This window comes from Limulus polyphemus, unplaced genomic scaffold, assembly GCF_000517525.1.
Source record: "Limulus polyphemus unplaced genomic scaffold, Limulus_polyphemus-2.1.2 Scaffold429, whole genome shotgun sequence".
Lineage (NCBI taxonomy): Eukaryota > Metazoa > Arthropoda > Merostomata > Xiphosura > Limulidae > Limulus > Limulus polyphemus.
Genome location: NW_013666039.1, coordinates 299,973 through 319,851, shown reverse-complemented (window position 1 = coordinate 319,851; position 19,879 = coordinate 299,973). Strand labels below are relative to the sequence as shown.

Sequence of the window (19,879 nt, the reverse complement as noted above, 5' to 3'; positions counted from 1 at the left end):
TAATTCGTTGCACCTCATTAAACAATTAAATACGCACTCCCAAAGACGTACAAAATCAGTTCTTCTAAAAGCGCTCCCAAAGACGGACAGAATCAGTTCTTCTTAAAACGCACTCCCAAAGACGGACAGAATCAGTTCTTCTTAAAACACACTCCCAAAGACGGACAAAATCAGTTCTTTTTAAAACGCATTCCCAAAGACGTACAGAATCAGTTCTTTTTAAAACGCATTCCCAAAGACGTACAGAATCAGTTCTTTTTAAAACGCACTCCCAAAGACGGACAGAATCAGTTCTTTTTAAAACGCACTCCCAAAGACGGACAGAATCAGTTCTTCTTAAAACACACTCCCAAAGACGGACAAAATCAGTTCTTTTTAAAACGCACTCCCAAAGATGGACAAAATCAGTTCTTCTTAAAACGCACTCCCAAAGACGGACAAACATCAGCTTTTCTTAAACCACATTCCAAAAGACGTTCAGTACGTTAGCGGACAATACATTATGTAAGCCAATTAAAGATCAGTTCTTGTTACCTTCAATGGGTAATTTGATACTACACACTATTATTATTAGCGTGATCATCGGACTTTTATTTCCAAACAATTCTCAAGTTTTTATCCGAAAGGAAACCATAAAATCATCAGTATTAATCACCCACAATTAACAATTATTTGTTGGAATTTTTCAATGAAGTGTCCTCAGGTTTTTGATACACGAATTTGACGAATTTAATAATAACTCAGTAACAACAGTTCGCTTTCACTAGATCTTGGTTTTATATCTGTCGCCAAAGACGAAATGTCTCCAGTTTTTATACAAATAAACACTTAGCGACATTAGGATGTTTAAAGTCTTGTAAAGGTATATATAAATGTAAGTTAAATTTTTCTTTTCATGAATATCTATTTAAATCAGCCGGGGTGCTAGGCCTACTTGGAGAATGGTAGAACGTTTCCGAATGATGAATGGGTCGAGTTTCATTTCGTCTAAAGTCAATCTGGGGGAAGCAGCTCTCTGACTTAGGTCGTGGAATGGTACATTTTAAAGCTGCAGCTATGGATCGTTCGTTCTTTTGACGACAAGGTTTACCATCCTCCTGAGTGGAGTCATCACTCTCTGGAGTCTGCGCAGAACGAATAATAGCATTCACCGTCTTGAGGTCGCTCTGAAAGTCCTCTCTTTGACTGACAATGTTCGGATTTTTCCCAATTTTGTTAAGTCTTTCAGCAGCAATGGATTCCATAGTCCGCCGCATCACGGGAAATAGGTCCAGAACAGCATTGAAGTGGTCCACAGAGAGAGAGAATAAGTGGCAATACGTTTCCGCTCGGACACTGGCTACTCGACGGGTGTTTGTTAGTAGACATATTTCTGAGAAATATAAAAAAAAAGGTTTATTATGATATAGACAACTGAATGATTAAATTCTTCGCTGATTAAGTGTTATTTTCTATTACACATTAGTCTTAACATAGCTGGTTTGTATAGGTGTATAAAATCTACATATTAGGCTTAACTTATTTAGCAAGGTTTGATAATTCTTACCATTTACTTGTTATCAGTTTAGTATTCTTTAATAATTTCACATCGTGCTTTATATCTAATATCAATAAAAGTTTGTTACTCTAGGGCTATCTGTGCTAGCTGTTCCTAATTTTGAAGTGATAGACTAGAGGGAAGATAGCTAGTTAACACCACCCACCACCAAAACTTGGGTTACTCTTTACTAAAAAATATTGGCATTAACTGTTACATTATATTGCCCCCACAGTTGAAAGGGCGAGCATGTTCGGTGATGGGATTCGGATCCGCGACCTGCAGTTTCCGAGTCGACTGCCCTAAACACCAAGTAGTGTAAAAGTTGTTCCTAATTTATTTATTTTGAAGCAAAAAAACAACAAAAAAAGGCATAAAAAAACTAAATTTCCCTGATTATAATTTACAGATATGGATATATATATATATAACTTACATGTAAGGATATGGTAAAAAAAAATTGTATGACGTAATATTTCAGCAAGCATATTTTCAATGGGCCTTAATACTCATCGTTTGTTTTTGAATTTCGCGCAAAGCTACACGAGGGTTATCTGTGCTAGCCATCCTTAATTTAGCAGTGAAAGACAAGGGGGAAAGCAACTATTCATCACCACCCACCGCCAACTCTTGGGCTACTCTGTTGCCAACGAACAGTGGGATTGACCGTCACATTATAACGCCCCCACGGCTGAAAGGGCGAGCATGTTTGGTGGGACAGGGATTCGAACCCGCGACCCTCAGATTGCGAGTCGAGCGACCTAACCACGTGACCATGCCGGGCCAATAGTCATGATCAAAATCACTTAGACTGCAAATAATTTTTCTTTTCACATTCTTCTTAATCTGCCCATGTTGGACTTTACACACTTCTGATTCGATATCAGAAAAGGACAAACTATAAGAAGGATGTAAAAACAAAAACATTCAGTTTAAGTGTTTTTATCACAAATTTCCAGTACAGTTTGTTAAAAAACAAACGAATTCTCAACAGATCTCTATCCTGATGGGGATGTTTAATGTGGTGCAACGAATTACTGGGGATGTTTAATGTGGTGCAACGAATTACTGGGGATGTTTAATGTGGTGCAACGAATTACTGGGGATGTTTAATGTGGTGCCACGAATTATTGGGGATGTTTAATGTGGTGCAACGAATTATTGGGGATGTTTAATGTGGTGCAACGAATTATTGGGGATAGGGTTCCATTTTATTTACATGTGTGTTTACTTTTTCTGTTAACATTTTATGATTTCTTTCAAGTTGTAAATTTAGATTTGATGATAATAAATTTGTAATTCTCTATTTAAGGTATATTGGATTATCCCATCTGTATATTTTTTTTTGTTTTATGTACTCTGATATAATATGCAAGCTAAAATAGAAGTGATGTGACCCACCAGCAAAAATTTTTCTGAAAAAAATTGAAAAATGACTCACTTGTAAAAAAGGTTGCCGACCACTGATCTAGACGATATTTGGAAACACATCAATTTGTATATAAAATTATCGACCAATAAATATAAACCTAACCCTATCATGGTATAATCAGATAAGTATATAAAACAACAGTTGTTTTGTCTGTTCTGAATATATTAAACAAGTAACGTAATATAAAGAGTATTGGGGGGAAATTTGATTTAATACGGAGCCTGGGAGGGAAAATGGCGAAAAACTATTTATGTTGTGCACATCTTATTATTATTTCTTTCCCATGTAATTTCCAGGGCTACCTAGATCTAACGTACATTTAACGTGTGATAACAAACCAAGAAAATACACAACTTTGTGAAGTTTGTTTTTTGAATAATACGATCATATTTGTATGATAACTACTGGATAATATTTGTTCAGATTAAGGCCAGAGCTGAAGTGAAACCCATTTCACCTAAAATCCTAAAATGAGACCTACTCTAGTAAAGTCTTACGTCACCAAACCATCAATGCATTGCATTATTAAGCGGGGTGATGTACGAAGCGCTGAGATGCGTCAATAAAACAAGGTCAGTCTTGTGAAATGATGGCCAGCAATGCCTGGATATGAAACTAATGGACAAGCGCACGTGAAAAATAGAGTAAACTCATGTTATTATTATTTAACTGTAATATACGCGTAATTGCTATCAGGGCTGTCTACAGCTTCCATGGGCTTCGTGAAAGGATTGTACGTGTCTCCCCCACTCCCTATTTCCATCACATTATTTTTTATTTTTTTAGCCTTCTCCGGCATTCCCTTCCAGAAGGGCAGTGGGCTTCAATGAAATTTCCCTGACATCCCCGTCCTCTCCGTGGGCCTGATGACTTTAATCTGAGAAGCATTAGGCCTACAAGGTAAGTATTTTCTTTATTTAATTGCTAATATAACAAACTACTTTGAAGGAAATAATTGTGAACGTTAACAGTAAAACAAACAACCTACAGCAACAAGATTTATAAAAAAACTTTAGTGACATAATTTCTGTTAACACACGTGAAATTAAAGACAAAAAAAGCCTAGCTTTTCTTTGCTTGTTAAGCGCTATATACATTTGTGGTCCAGTTAATTTTGATGACCGAAAAAAAAACACATCTAGCTTTTCTTTGCTTGTTAAGCGCTATATACATTTATGGTCCAGTTAATTTTGATGACCGAAAAAAAACACATCTAGCTTTTCTTTGCTTGTTAAGCGCTATATACATTTATGGTCCAGTTAATTTTGATGACCGAAAAAAAAACACATCTAGCTTTTCTTTGCTTGTTAAGCGCTATATACATTTATGGTCCAGTTAATTTTGATGACCGAAAAAAAAAACACATCTAGCTTTTCTTTGCTTGTTAAGCGCTATATACATTTATGGTCCAGTTAATTTTGATGACCGAAAAAAAAACACATCTAGCTTTTCTTTGCTTGTTAAGCGCTATATACATTTATGGTCCAGTTAATTTTGATGACCGAAAATCATGAACTTGGTACATTTTATTGAAAGTTCAATACGTAAGAACTTTGTAAAGAAAATAAAGACGTTTTTATAAAATGAATTACAGAAGAGTCGAACTGAAAGAATAGTTTGGGTTGTACTGATATAGAAAATTATTCTAATATTATTCTATTTACTATATCATGTTTTTAATGTTCTTATTTTAGGTTTCTCTATAACAACTTCCACAAAAATGTTTGCATACAAGTATCATTGGGTCCATAATATTTACAATTGGGCCAATCAGACTAGATAGAGCAAGATTATTGTACTTACAATTCACTACGTAGAAAATACCAGATATATACACACATCTATACTTATTTGTATTTACCCATGCCACTATTACGTCCATTATTGAAAAGACTTTGGTGCTAACAGTATACAGAGTATTGGAAGAATAGGAAAATTTCTAGCTAAAATTATTAGTAATGTCTTTAACTTTTGAATCTTTACAATACCTCATTTAAAAAAACAATTAAGGTTCGAGAAGCAAATCGCAAAATTCAAACATATATTTCTCATTTGGCCATTCTTTCTTTTACATCGCGCACGCAAAGTACTTCTCCCTGAAAGAACAAAGCAAACAAACAAAATCAGTTCTTCTTAAAACGCACCCCCAAAGACGGACAAAATCAGTTCTTCCAATTTCAATAAACAGAAAGGGGCTTTTCACAATTTGGTGAGTTCAATACATTCAACATACGCAAGTTTTATTGCATCACTTGGATTAATTAAGCATGGTAAACCTTTTACTGACGGTGAAGTTTTTAAAGAAATTTTTCTTGACTGTTCTGAAAAGTTGTTTTCCGATTTTCAAAACGAAAAAGAAATCCTGAGTAAAATAAAAGAAATGCCTTTATCTGTTCGAACCGTACAACGCCGTGTTACTGATATGTCAAAGGATATTACTAATCAGCTACAAAATGATTTATTGATGAGCGAAGTTGTTAGTTTGTCTGTGGATGAAAGTACTGACATAAATAACGTTGCAAGGCTTGCAGTAGTTGCTCGTTATGGAGCTATTAATTCTCCAGTTCTTCATGAAGAATTGTGTGTACTGTCACCAATGTTAGATACAACGAAAGGTTTTTGACATTTTAAAGAAAGTTCAAGAATTCATTAAATTCGAAAATGGAAATATTTTTGATTGGAAGAAAAAATGATTTTCTGTCACAACTGATGGGGCTCCAGCAATGTTAGGAAAACATGTTGGCTTTGTAAAGCTATTGCAGAAGGAACTTGGAAGGCCACTGTATAATCCATGAAGAAAATGTATGTGCAAAAGCCTCCTCGAAACAGTTAAATGAAGTGATGAGCGTAGTGATTAAAATTACTAACACAATTATAGCTCGTTCTGCCTTGAATCACAGAAAATTTAAGACATTTTTAGAAGAAATTGATTGTGAATATAGTGATTTATTAATGCATACTGAAGTTCGCTGGTTAAGCAGAGGAAAGGTTCTAAATCACTTTGTGGCATGCATTGATGCAATTGAAATATTTATGAGTGAAATCGGTGAAAGTTTCCCTCAGCTCAAAGATAAAAATTGGCTTCTTAAATTAAAATTCTTAACAGATATTACTAATCATTTCAATGAGTTGAATTTGCGCTTACAGGGTAAGGAACAGACAATTCTCAAACTTTATGAAGCATGGAAAAGTTTTTGTTGTAAGCCAGTTCTATTCCAGGGTGACATAAAGAAACAAACATTTAAATATTTTCCTTCAGTAAAAACTCATGAAGAAATTACAAATGCAGAAGTAGATATGCTTAAAACTTACATTGATGCCATTCAAATCGAATTTGAAACCAGATTTCAGAACTTTAAAGCCCATGGTCCTATGTCCAGTTTTATAATAAAGCCTGGACAATGGAGGATAATGTGTTGGACCTGGATACGGAGTTAATTGACTTCAAAAATTCAACAATATGGACAGACAAATTCAAGGCCTTAAGAAGACAACTTGAAACAACTGATGAAAATCACTTAAGCATGATAGCTACATGTTGGGCATCACTTCCCTCCAAGTTTTTATCGATAAAGAAAGTTGGTTTCGCTTTATTATCAGCTTTTGGGTCCAGCTACTCATGTGAACAAGTATTTTCCCAAATAAATTCATTATCAGTTCATCGCGAAACAGGTTAACTAACGAAAATTCAGAGTCATGTGTTCTTTTAAAAAACGACAAATTATCGTCCAAATATCTCAAATCTTACAGGGATAATGAAACAGCATCAAGGAAGTCATTAAAATGATTAAATGTTTTTAATTAAACAAAAATGGATCTTGAGGACAAATTGGAATACATTCAAAGATGTGTACATATGGATGTGTTCAACTTGGCGAACGTCTTTCATGTACAATCTGTGGTGACAGTTTAACTGCTCGCACATACAATGTACAGCGACATTACTTCTCCAAATATAGTGCTTCTCTTTTTCTTTTTTCCCATGTAGTTTGAAACAGTCTTGGCTTTTGGCGCACTCATATTAATTATGGGATCAGACTTTTTATTTTCTCAAATTGATACCAAAGTACTTGGTTACCTAACAAAAGAGAAGAAATAATGCAGTTAATTTACATGCATAATACATAATCAATACATAATGTATATTACTGCTATGCAGAGTTCATCTCTATGAAATCGGTGTATTAAACATTTAAGAGACGCATATTTTGGTTTTGGCTACGAAATTTAGAGATATTAAAAATTGTTTACTGGGTCACCAAAATTTTCCCAGTGGGTCACTAGGTGACCCGCGGGTCATAGGTTGCCGACCACTGGTCTAAAATAATCTGTTATATTTCAACATTATTTTGGAACGAGATCGTATTTTTCTAAAATAATTAATGACGCAAGAAATTATTACTTGTGAAAGTAAAGAGGTCCTTAAACCAGCATTAGCATTTTCAAGCACAGGGAAACGTAATATATACATATGTATATTTATAAGATAACTATATAAAAACGTGCATGCACAGACTACACAACTTTTAGAATTAGGTGGATTGGTTTTACAACACCTCATTCTGTAGTTGTTGGCTACGTGTTTTCGACATATAATTGAAAGTATTTGGAAAGAAAGGGTTAAAGTATGTCTGTTTAACATTTCCTCACTATAATATTTTGGGTAATACCTAGATGTCTCAGTATTCTACTTGTTTACTGAACTAATCCATTTAGAAAGATAATATACAGGGGAGCTGCTAACATTTAAAAAAATATATACACAAAGGGATCAAGGAGAGCGAAACCCCTTGAAGCATCTGAGTTGCACCCCAGTGGCACAACGGTATGCCTGCGGACTTACAACGCTAGAACCGGGTTTCGATACCCATGGTGGGCAGAGCACAGATAGCCTATTGTGTAGCCTTGTGCTTAACTACAAACAAACAAGCATCTGGGTTTTATGAGTTATGTTGTTATATTGTATCAAAAAGGAAATTAGTGGCTGTCAGTTTGTAATTTTTCTTTTATTTCTATTTTTTATAATATGCAAGGTTTTAGTTATTCTTTAGGTTTCCTAGTATCGTACATGTCTATTAATGCTTTCTATCAAGATAGGATTAATAAGTAAGGTTTTCATTATTCTCATAAGGTGTTTCTAATCTGAATCTGTCAAACGAATCTCTTATTTAAAACAGGACAAAGTTTCTAAGTGTAATTAATCTATCAACTTAATATCACAATGTTGCATAGTGAGATGGATATCTTTCATAATAAACACGTAATTTGTAAAGCTTAAGTTATTGTTCGGTTGACTTGTTACTAAAGTATCCGGTTATATTATTATATTTGTATTTATATATTTTGATCTGTTTTGAATATTCGCGCACAGCTACACAGCGTTCTGCGCTAACCGTCTCTAACTTTTAACTAATAGACTAAAAGGAAGCTAAATAATGAACAGCACCCAATGGCAATTGTTAGGCTATTCTTATGAAATAGTAGGATTTGACTGTCATCCTAAAGTGCGAAGCACGATTTTGAGACCAAGGTACTCAGCCCATGGACCCTCTGATTCACAGTCTGGCACGATAACCACTTAGCCATACTCGGCCTATATATGTCTTGGTAGTTTATAGGTAAAATATGCATATTCTTGACGAGTTCATTCGATATTTATCCGCATAATCTATAAAACAAGAAGATACCTCGACTTGCTTCCGTTCCTATTCATAAAATTGACCTTGTTTAACTTTAAAATGCACAAACTATCACGTCCTACAAAACACACATTGTCCATATGATATTACTTAACTTTTATTTCATCTGATGACCTTAAGCTGTGTATCTTAACAAAAAACATTTATGTTATTGAATGATGAAATTAGCTTATAACTTAAGCTATGTGTGTTACAACTAATGACTTACTACATCACAGTACTATGCAATTGTTGCATGAGTGTAAACTAGGTATCTTATAAACAGAAATTTCTACATCACTTAACAATGCAACTATTTGTAAATTTCAAATTATGTATTTTAAAGCCAGAAACGTCGACATCATTTGGCAATACATCTGATTTAAAGACTTCAAGCTGTATCTTAAAGATAAAAGCCTCTATAACACTTAACGTTGCATTTAATTTGATGTCTTCAAGACGTGAATCTTAAAATTAGGAATTTCTACATCAATAATTATTACGTTACTTACCGATAAACTAAGTGATGGCTTTCAGCTGTGCTTCTTAAAAACAAGATGATATCTGTCTTTTAACAATACAAATAATCTGATGGCTTCAAGTTTTGAATCTTAAATACGGAACTTTTGAATCGCTTAACGATGCAATTATTTGATGGCTGCAACTTGTACGCGATTTTAAATATTCAAATCATCAAGTCACATGACAACCGCGGCTGATATAAAGTTGCAGAAGAACAGAATGTATCGAAACTATATTTTTACATTCTTTGGCGTTTCCTAGGTATAGTATGATCGTTTTTGGAAAAGGTGTGTAACAGCTCTTTCTGACACAAAATATTTATACATTCAGACCGTCAAGATGTGTTCAGATCAGGGATTTAGATTTTTCAAGACGGGGATATCTCTTATATTTAATAACATTGGAAAATAATGGAATATAAGTCGATTAGGTTCAGTAGAACCATCCAGAAAGAGACCTCTACACCAGCCACAGTAGAAAAAATACGGCATTTTGTAACAGGAGAGAATCTTCGAACATAAAGGTCAGTAAAGCTTTTCACGTGCCCCAGGAAACAGTACTCAACATGATCAAGAAGGATCTCCATTTGAAAAACTAGCACAAGTCACATATACACAAGCTGTTTCTATGACATATCTGTTCATAGACCACAAGAACCTGGAGAATGAAATAAGTATTCATGCTATTACATGCGAAGACATACCAGTCAAGTCACCGGATACAGCCTCTATATGAATTTCTGAACGATCAGACTGTTGAAACAGGTGCTGTAAAACCGTCGTCCTTATGCACAAGATAGATCATAGAAAGTATGCAGGAAGTAATAAGTTATGTGCTTTGTACATAACAGCCTTACGACTGAGTCTCTTACAAAGGAAACTACGCTGCAAGTCTATTGTCTATTCATGTCGTCAGACAGTGCATGACTGGACGTGGCGAGATTGACTATAACGACGTCATGAGGTTCCAAAATAGTTTTAATATAACGTATTCAACTCTCAGACAATGAATCGGGATAGAATTGCACACAGGCAGAGATAGAGAAGGACAATTGAGTCAAGCGCGGTAGTAAGAAAAGTGCGTGAATCGTTCGTTGTGAATTATAGCGCGCGTTTAAGTTAAAGTGACTGTGGAAATTAAGTGTATTACAAAGTCTGTAACGAGAAAGAATAAACCAGTTTTTATTAAGAAAGGACTTGTATCGCTGAAGCTTCTCGGAAAGAATTTTTACGAGAAATTATCAAACGAGCAGATACGTAACAATAGAATAACAAAGGATATACTAAAGAAGAATGTTGAACTATTGGAAAGCGCTCGAGTTTTAGGTCTCGTTTGAAAACCATTACAACTTTTGTATGTAATCCTGTGTGCTAACTGTAGCATTGATACTAAATTACTGCGTAATAAAAGCCCCCAGTGGCACAGCTGTATGTCTGCGGACTTACAACGGTAAAAACCGGGTTTCGATATCCGTGGTGGGCAGAGCACAGATAGCCCATTTTGTAGCTTTGTACATAAATACTAAAAATACAAACAAACAAGCGTAATAAATAATACTTGTTGCTAAAGTATTGAAGTATTACAAAATTCTCTATTTGTTACAAAGAGCAGTTAATTGTTTATAAATTGATTATTTCTATATTTAAAAGACTTCTGAAGTAACTTATTTATTTGTTTTAAATCACAGACAACGAAGATGTTTACATGCAACAGTTGGTGTTGTCCTCTTGGTGTTTGTTGTTGCCGTGGATATTGTTGATGTTTCCATACCTAAAGAAGATAAAGATAGTGTTAGTATTAACCATGGGGTTGAAAAGCGTCAAGCATCAACATCTTTTCCTTCTAGACAACCACAGAAATTCAACTTAGGGCGTAATAGATCTGAATTCCCTCAAATTACACTTCGGGAAATGGACCATTTTATTCAACAAGCAAGTGAAATCGTCAGAGATCGATTCGAAATTTTTGAACCAAGGATCCACGAAAATGGTAAAGTTTTCAAATCATGAAATTCACTCATTTATCAATGAAAATTATTAAACTAATCGTAATTAAATAAGATGTAACCTCTTCCGTGATATTCCCGAGTTAATTCAGGTCAACCATTTCTCGCCGTATTTTCAATTATTTGCCAGAGTTTATTCGCATGTTATCATGTATTATAAATATTGTTCGCTAGATGGCATTGGAAATGCTGCTTGTGCTGATCTCTATCAGATTTATTCTGAATTGTATATCATAAACATTGGAGCAAAGCATTCCTACTCTGTACTGTACGTTCATTGACATAATATATATCACGTATAAATCCAGATATGTAGCATTTATTTATCAAGTATATATTTTTCCAAAAACATAAAAACAGATCATAAAAGAACTTTTGTTTCTTTAACATATCAGCATAGGCTATCAAAGAAGTGAAATAAGAAAACTTGATTTTTTTAGCTCATTTCCAAGAATAGCCTGACACGGAGGGGGTTAATGAAATTTCTTATACCTATTGTTTTCGAAATGTTATTCAGCATTTGTTAAGCTCAATTAATGTTTCGTAATTGAGATACTTTTATTAAAATTGACAGCTTTTTATTTTTGGTTTTTCCTTCATAGATTATGCAATTATAGCTGACACCGAAAGCATTGAAATAAAGTGAATGATAAAAAGACACAGAAAACAAAGTTTTTTCAAAAAAAAGGTATCTCAAGTCAAAACAGAGCTTCACGACATTCTACATCATCTGGTACACAACGAGAACCTCGGTAAACAGATTAATAGTAGACAGAATCCATTAAGCTCTGAAACTTGATAATTTCTGGTCATAAATGCTTTTGCTGCAAAAACACGTTAGATACTAGATAGACACAGTATATTTTTCCCTGGTCTTGATGACTGTGAATTTTTCTCATGTATTTTTTAAGCGATCATGAGTGTATTATTATTGTAATTATCTCAACATGTATTGAATTGGACAATGTTTAAGGAAAGCTAAACATTAAACAATATTATTTCATAAAATCTTTATCCAAGTAATTTTGGTAATATCTTACTCCCCAACTGACTCATAGAAATAATTTGTGAGCCACAAATTACATTTTGAGCTCATCCATCATTTGATCAGTGGTCACTTGCTGCCACATTTCGTCTTATGTACCTTTGAGTGATATATTACCACAGTTATATTAATGTGTACAGGCGATTTAATTTATGCAAGGGAAACACCGGTTAACGCCATGTGGCAACAGGAGATATGTGAGATGTACAACATTACTACAAGCGACTCCATGATCTAAATGTAGTGCAATAAAAACTATCAGAATATATAAATCATTCACATGTATTTTTCTTGTCATATTTGAAGTCTATAGTGGAGAAGGTTTCAGAATTAATGCTAAATATCACGAACTTTTCACTTTGGTTTATTTAGTGTTATACTGAGTTCTTGAAATTTTATCACTTTTTTTAGATGTTATGCTGAATGAAATGGATATTTATTTTTGTTTTAAGGTGTCTGTGTTGAAACCAGGAACACCTGCTTGGTTCGCTGCAGCTACTGCAAAAACTAAAGTATTCGCCTATAACGTTTCCCATCATGCCTTACTTGCAGAAGAAACTACACGAATAATTGCTAACAAGTAAGATTACGTTTATCTATTATGGAAGTGCTTTTTGCGAAGCTATCAAATGGCTGATTTGTTTTAAAACTTCAGTTCCATTTACGTTTGGACATATTCTTCTGTCACAAAGATTGATGAATAACTTTTGAAGTATTACAATCATTACTATATTATAATATTGATGATTATAAGTAAGTACAACAGAAAAACAATAGATAGAATATTTAAATACCATAGAATCTAAGCAAGCGATATTTAGTTTTAAATAATCTTTATTTTCTGAGCGTGTTCAACATAAATATCTAGGTCCATATCCATGTACAATATAAATAACTAGACATTTCAGCCGAATTAGAATTTTCAACCTAAACGGCATCTTATACATGCATAAGCTAAGCGACCAGGGTTACATACAGCCCCTAGAATTTAGCTATAGGCGCCTTTAATTTTATACGACTGATAAATTGGAAGACAGCCAACCAACAATACCGGTTGTTCGAGTCTTTGAATAGAATAAATGGGTTGACTATCACTTTTATAACGCGCCACAGCTGAAAGCACGGAGCGTTTTCAGAGGAATCCCGTTTCAACCCGGACCTTCGATCTGACATTTTGATCACTAAGGCAACTACACTTGTCTATATTACGGCCATATACAATAGTTACACAACCAATGAGTTAGTAAAATATACCCATGATAACTTCTTCCTCCTTGTAGTTTTCCTTATAAATCGTATTATGATCTAATGTTATCTTAATCCAAAGCATACTGCCCCATTTTTTAAAGAAAAACTTATCACGCCAAGATGTTTATAGATGATAATAGAGTCCCCTACATCCAGTAATTCTAAGCTCAACATTATTATATTCTAAACTACTTTCATATCAATTCAGTATTGAGCTTGGCTATTCTTTTACTTAGAGAATTAATGCAACTCTATGGTTTGGCAAATCGCAAGACATATCCAACAGCGCTAAAAAATGAATTATTTAGTTATTATATTAAACATTTAATAAAACCACAGGCTTGGGTTTAGCATTATTTATTTGTTTGCTTTTAGAACAAAGACACATTGGGATATCTGCTGTGGCTACTGCAGGGAATCGAACCCTGTATCTTAACGGTGTAAGTCCATAAACTTATCGCTGTCACAACGGGGGGAACTTGGCATTATTATACATGATAACTAAGAAAGTAGGAAAGGCATGACCAAACTCATTTTATTTATTCGTAATTTGAAATGGTATCATTAGAGAATTTTAGTTAAATAATATGTGCTACAAGATTGTGCTCTGAATACGTGGAAATCATTAGGATCAGAATCCTAGATATATCACAGTTAAAAAAGCCTAATAACAAATTTAAGAGCATCTACTAAAATTATACTTTATGTCATTACTTCTGAATTTTAAACAAATAATTTTATACTTCAAGAAAAAGTTACAACCATAATTTACTGATAGTAATCAATTAAAAAAATATACTAGTAAAACAATAATATTTGATAAACAGCAATGTTAAAAAAAAAACAAATACTTCAGCAGATAACTGGCCTGGCATGACCTGGTGGTTAGGGCACTAGATTTGCAATTTGCAGGTCGTGAGATCGAAACCCAGCGCCGAACATGTTCGTTGTTTCAGCCATAGGGCGTTATAATATAACCGTTAATTCCCCTTTTCTCTGGTAAATAGTAGCCCAAGAGTTAATGATGGGTGTTGCAGGCTAGTTACCTTCTATCTCTGGTCTGCATTTCAAAATTAGGGACTGTGGCAGATAGCATTAGTAGCTTTGCCATAAACAAACACACAAACAAACAACCTTATAATACTTGAATAATTTTAAGTAGTGTCACACAGACATCAAACTATGTTTTTAAGACAAATTTTAATTTGTTAAAAAAAAGAGGTTCGGGAGTGAGCCATTGGTTAGTGAGTCAGGCTGCATATCTACAGGTCTAAGGTTGACGATGCTGCTAAACATGCCCTGAACTTTCATCTGTGGGAGCATTATAAGAACAGTCAGTCAATGTTATTCGGTTCAAAGTCGAATAAAGCTCTTGCTATCACGGTTGTTGTTGACATGCTGCTTTCCCTCTAGCAAGTAGTTCAAAATAACTAAGGCTATACCCGAATCCCAGGAGTCTCTAACCTGGCCATTTAGTCCACCTACGTATGAAATGTTGTTCAGGTTGAAAATACCAATACCAATGTTTAAAAAGCATTTCATTTTATTCAGAAGTATCAACTGACGGATGAAATTGCAATAAAATCAAATGTTATTGCAAATACAAAACAAATCATTAACAAAAGAAAATCTCTGGAAACCATGTAGATCTCATTCTATTAGTTAAGGGTTAAATTGTATATTACTGTCTTTTTTAACAGGTATCACCTGAACCGTGATCAGGTTGTTTTCGCTTTACCAACAGTCGACATCCGGAACACTGAGCTAGGTCGAGCATGCCCTTTACAAGTGGACTCCCCTTGCCAACCGAGTAAATATCGTGCCCTGAGTGGTTATTGTAACAATGTAGTGCATCCTACATGGGGAAATGCCAACACTCACTACGTGCGCTTTCTTCCCCCTGACTATCTGGATGGTAAGTTACCATTTTCCTCGTGATACAAAAACATCATTATATTTTTGACGCTATTAAAGAAATTCGCATCATCAGAAAGAAGCTCTTGACTGAATGACCGATGCTAACACAGGAATCGTTATTATGATCAAACTGTATTCAACACCACCAAGTTCTCCAAATAGCTGCTACAGAGCCTGTAAACGTCTCAATTCACTTGATTTATTACTACCATGGAATTTGCATGTATGGCAAAGCTGCTAAAGGCTATCTGCCCCCGTCCCTAATTTTAAACTTACCAGAGGGATTTCAAGCAGTCAGCAGCCCTTTTCACCCACCATCCATTCTAACGGATTGTATATCACTTTTATAACCCACCTACAAAGTGCGGGTAATATTTTATTGTATCGCAAGAATTTGAACCCGACTCACTAGCTCCTAAATCCAGAGCTCTACCACAAAACCAACCTACACCCCTATTATTGTTGTTTGTTTGTTTGTAGTTAAGCACGAAGCTGCACAATGGGCTATCTATGCTCTGCCCATCACGTGTATCGAAACCCGGTTTATAGCATTGTATTGTTTGTTTGTTTGAAGTTAAGCTACACAATGGGCTATCTGTGCTCTGCCCAACACGGGTATGGAAAACCGGTTTCTAGCGTTATAAGTCCACAGACATACCTCCGTGCTACTGGAGGGGGGGGGGGCTAGCATTGTAAATCCGTAGACATACCGCCATGCCACTGGGGGCTATTACTGTTGAAAAGCAACGTCTCAGGTGGCACAGTCTAAATTATCCCTTTCTTAATAAATTTTAGAAGAAAATACAAATTAGTTTAAAGAAATACATAATTTCTAGATAACTCTTGGTAATTTGGCAAAACAACAACAAAGAAAAAACATAAAAGAATCACATACTTAATATAAAGTTAGAAAAAAATATATTAATTTTTCTCAGCTACTAGTTTCAGCCTGAAATATTTTCAGTATTTTTACAGAACCATATATTTGCGTTCATTTATAAATTGTCTTATAATACTTTTTTAGGATACATACATTGATATACGTTAGAATCACCCAGAGAAAAACAACATATCTCCCCCTTGTGGCCCAGCGGTATGTCTGTGGAGTTACAACGCTAGAAACCGGGTTTTGATACACGTGGTGGGCAGAGCATAGATAGCCCATTGTGCAGCTTCGTGCTTAACTACAAACAAATAAAAGCAACAAAACAATGTACTGTTTCCATTCCATCACGACAGATGACAGACAGAAAGATTTAGAAGGTCGTTTTAGCGTGTTAAAAAATTATTACGAAAGTTTAAATTTATGATAAAAACTGAAATATGAATGAAAAAGTAAAACACGAAAGAACAATATAATTTCACTTTGTTTGTGTTAAGTTGCATAATGAGAAATATGATGACAAGGAAGGTAAGACAATTTTTATTCATACGTGATAAATATAAAACCTAGTTATTACAATGAACATTAGCTGTTGACCAAAACAAAAATGGTTCTTAATAATTAAAAACAGAAGACTGTCTGAAAAGTACATTTTTCCAAAATTCTGATGTATAGTTTAAAAATTGTTGTATCAAGGCTTTAACTGAAACATTCTTTCCTATTTTTCGTTTTGTTTGCTTATGATCAGGCATCAGCATTCCTCGTCAGTCTGTCACCACGGAATCTCTTCCAAGCGCACGTGAGGTCAGTTTGACTGTCCATAAGGATGTTGAGCGACTTCATTCGCACTTAACAACAGTGATGGCTGTCTTTGGAGAACTAATTTTTCACGATATAGCACACACTGCTCAGACTGCTGGTAAGAAACGAAAATATAGCGAACCTGACATTGTTTATATTTTTATTTCAGTGAACAAAACATTTTGAATAAGAACCAAGACATTAGAAAACCGATTAAGTAACATTGAACATCAACAGCAACAACTTTCTCTAAACTATATCAAGAAGAGATATTTATTAATAAGTGTTATAAAATTGTTTCTTGATGAAAATATTTTATAATTCAGAATAAACAAAACTGCTTAGTTTTGACTGATATCGCTCAGTATCTATTATGCAGATATAACTGCTTTCTTAGGATCCGTAAAACAATTTTCATGATACCCCACTGAGAATCTTCTTTCAGGGTTTCAGGGTCACAGAATCAAGTGTTGTGGTGTTTCTAGAAAAAATTTCCACCCAGAATGTCTTCCAGTTGCTACTTCACAAGATGATCCTACCTTTGGTCCATATAGACAATTTTGTATGGAGTATATTCGTTCTTGTACCTCACCTAGAGTTGGGTGTACTCTTGGACCTAGGGAACAGACAAATCAGGTCACAGCTTTTCTGGATGGATCGTCAATTTATGGTTCCTCTTTAGAAGAATCGTCTCTCCTTCGAGAGTCTTATGGTGGACTCCTACAAACACAAATATCCCAGTCAGGGAAAGAGTTGCTTCCACCTGAATACCAAATGACAGACTGCCGAGCTGGTAGAAGAGTAAAATGTTTTTTGGCAGGTAAAGTAGCTTTTATCTGACTATGTTATGCAAAAAAGAGATCGCCAGAATATCGAGTAATTGTCAATTTTTGTAGAAGTTAAATGACAAATCTAAGTAAACTAGTTGTTTTAATTTTCTATAGATAAAGTTGCAGAGCAAGGTAAACCAGCTGATTTTATCTTTCAAAAGTAAAAGGGTAGGCCTAGGTAGAGTTGTTGTTATTGTTTTACAATTCTAAGAAATAAATTAATAGACCAAGCTAACCAAGACGCGCATTTTCCCTACCGATTTTTCGTTTCATTTTCAGTTAAGGATATAATTATTTCACTTTTGAAATGTCTCGATATGATCTACTGATTTATACGACGATTTAAAAGTGCTGACAACTTTTTCAGACCTTATCCTGTTTCATGACATTGAAAATTCCACTGTTCTGAAAGTCGTGTAGCAAAATCAAACACTGAAATTCGTGTGATCGAATACCCAATGTCTTGATACTCCTTTTTCATCGCTAAGTCGTCGTTGTGTGTAATAAATTGTTTTGGATTTCATTCCTTTATTTTCTTTTGGAAAGTCAAATGTTTGCAGTTGTACTAGACCCATTTCACTCAACAACTGACGCATTTTTGAGCCACTTAGCTGGGTCATCTAAATCAAATACACGTGTAATTTCACTTTTTGTCTGTTTTTTCTTCTTTCGAATTATATTTGTCATAAGAAATAGTGGTTTCTATAATTTTTAAGACAGTGTAGCAAGAAGTCACCAATAGGTTTAGCAGGGGAAGTTTGATTCTTTCTTATCTTTTTTTATAATGTGAGGCAGTGCAAAAACTTGAGAGTGCCCTTTTGGTTTTTGATATCTGTATCTTTTTCTGCTTTCCCCTTTCAATATTGAGCACAGAAAGACAGTGCCATCAGCCATATATTTTTTAAGGTTCAGTGTTTAACTCTTTGGAGCTATTACTTTTTTAATTTTTGTTATTTATCTACCTTGAACTTTTAAAACTTAAAAATAGCTTTTCATGAATATTTGTTTATTTTGTTTCCCTGGCACTTTGCTAGTTTTATAAGTAAAGTGTTAGTCAAGAAATGTGACTAAGTTCCTTTTGCTCTAGTTACCTGTTGTTCTTCGTCATCTTTATCACTGGAAGTTTTGGTGATGTTTTTAGGACAACGTTCCTTAAACTGGCATCTGCGGACCCCAGGGGTCCTCGAGGGTATTCCAGGGCGTCCGAGTGTCATGGTCAAAATTTCATAAACATGTTATAAAAATATTATTCATAAAATTAAAAATACTTTTCGTAAAATTAAATTTATAGGAATTCAAAATTTAATTTTGGAATACAGCTTTTCAGGTACATGGAACATTTCTGTTTCCAAGCAAAAAACATCGATACGTTTGGGGTTTTCAGAAAAAAATAAATTAAAAGGGGTCTTTGGGTTTCTAAAGTTTCAGAACCGCTGCTTTGGAATATATCCTTCATAATTTTTCTATTAGAATGACCATCAATGACGTGAGTATCACAAGTGCATTGAAAGGTAGGACATTATAGAATCTTGCATATAAGGCTATGTTCTGGAACAAGTTCTTAACAAACTCAACAGAGACTCTTATAAGTTCTTTTACCTCCAGTAAAATTGCTGTCCTCTCTTCAGTGCACTCGTCACTTTGATGTTTTTTGTGAATAAATATTATTTTCCATTTTATTTATATTGTATCCAGTTTTTGAGTTATTCAAAAATTATACTTACATATTGTTACGACCGCGGAAGTCACGCGACGCTGGGAGCATGCGCGCTGGAGTTTCTAGAAAGATCGGGGAACCTCACGAATGTCCCAGCGTTTGCTAGACGCCCTCTTTTTTTAGTATATAAGCCGGAGATAGATTGAAAAGAAATAATTGAGTCAAGCGAACAGTAGGCACCGTAAGTAAAGTGTATTAATCGCTGTGAGTTATAGCGTGTGTTTATAAAAGTAGTTAAGTTAAAGTGACCGGGGGAATTCTGTA

General features: G+C 34.5%; 2 protein-coding genes across 2 annotated transcripts in view; both read left to right on the top strand.

Annotated features, from left to right (window-relative positions):
- LOC106458210 (variant surface antigen F-like) overlaps window positions 1–489 on the top strand; it is a 2,892-nt gene extending 2,403 nt beyond the window's left edge. The window contains exon 2 of the mRNA XM_013917685.1: window positions 46–489. Within this exon, the coding sequence (XP_013773139.1) occupies window positions 46–489 (444 nt within the window). The remainder of the gene's footprint in view (window positions 1–45) is intronic.
- Window positions 1–19,879, top strand: part of LOC106458209 (thyroid peroxidase-like) — a 105,833-nt gene that overhangs the window by 32,155 nt on the left and 53,799 nt on the right. The window contains exons 3-7 of the mRNA XM_022384345.1: window positions 10,857–11,158; window positions 12,672–12,799; window positions 15,168–15,382; window positions 17,016–17,186; window positions 17,514–17,888. Coding sequence (XP_022240053.1) covers window positions 11,156–11,158; window positions 12,672–12,799; window positions 15,168–15,382; window positions 17,016–17,186; window positions 17,514–17,888 — 892 coding nt within the window. The 5' untranslated portion in view covers window positions 10,857–11,155. The remainder of the gene's footprint in view (window positions 1–10,856; window positions 11,159–12,671; window positions 12,800–15,167; window positions 15,383–17,015; window positions 17,187–17,513; window positions 17,889–19,879) is intronic.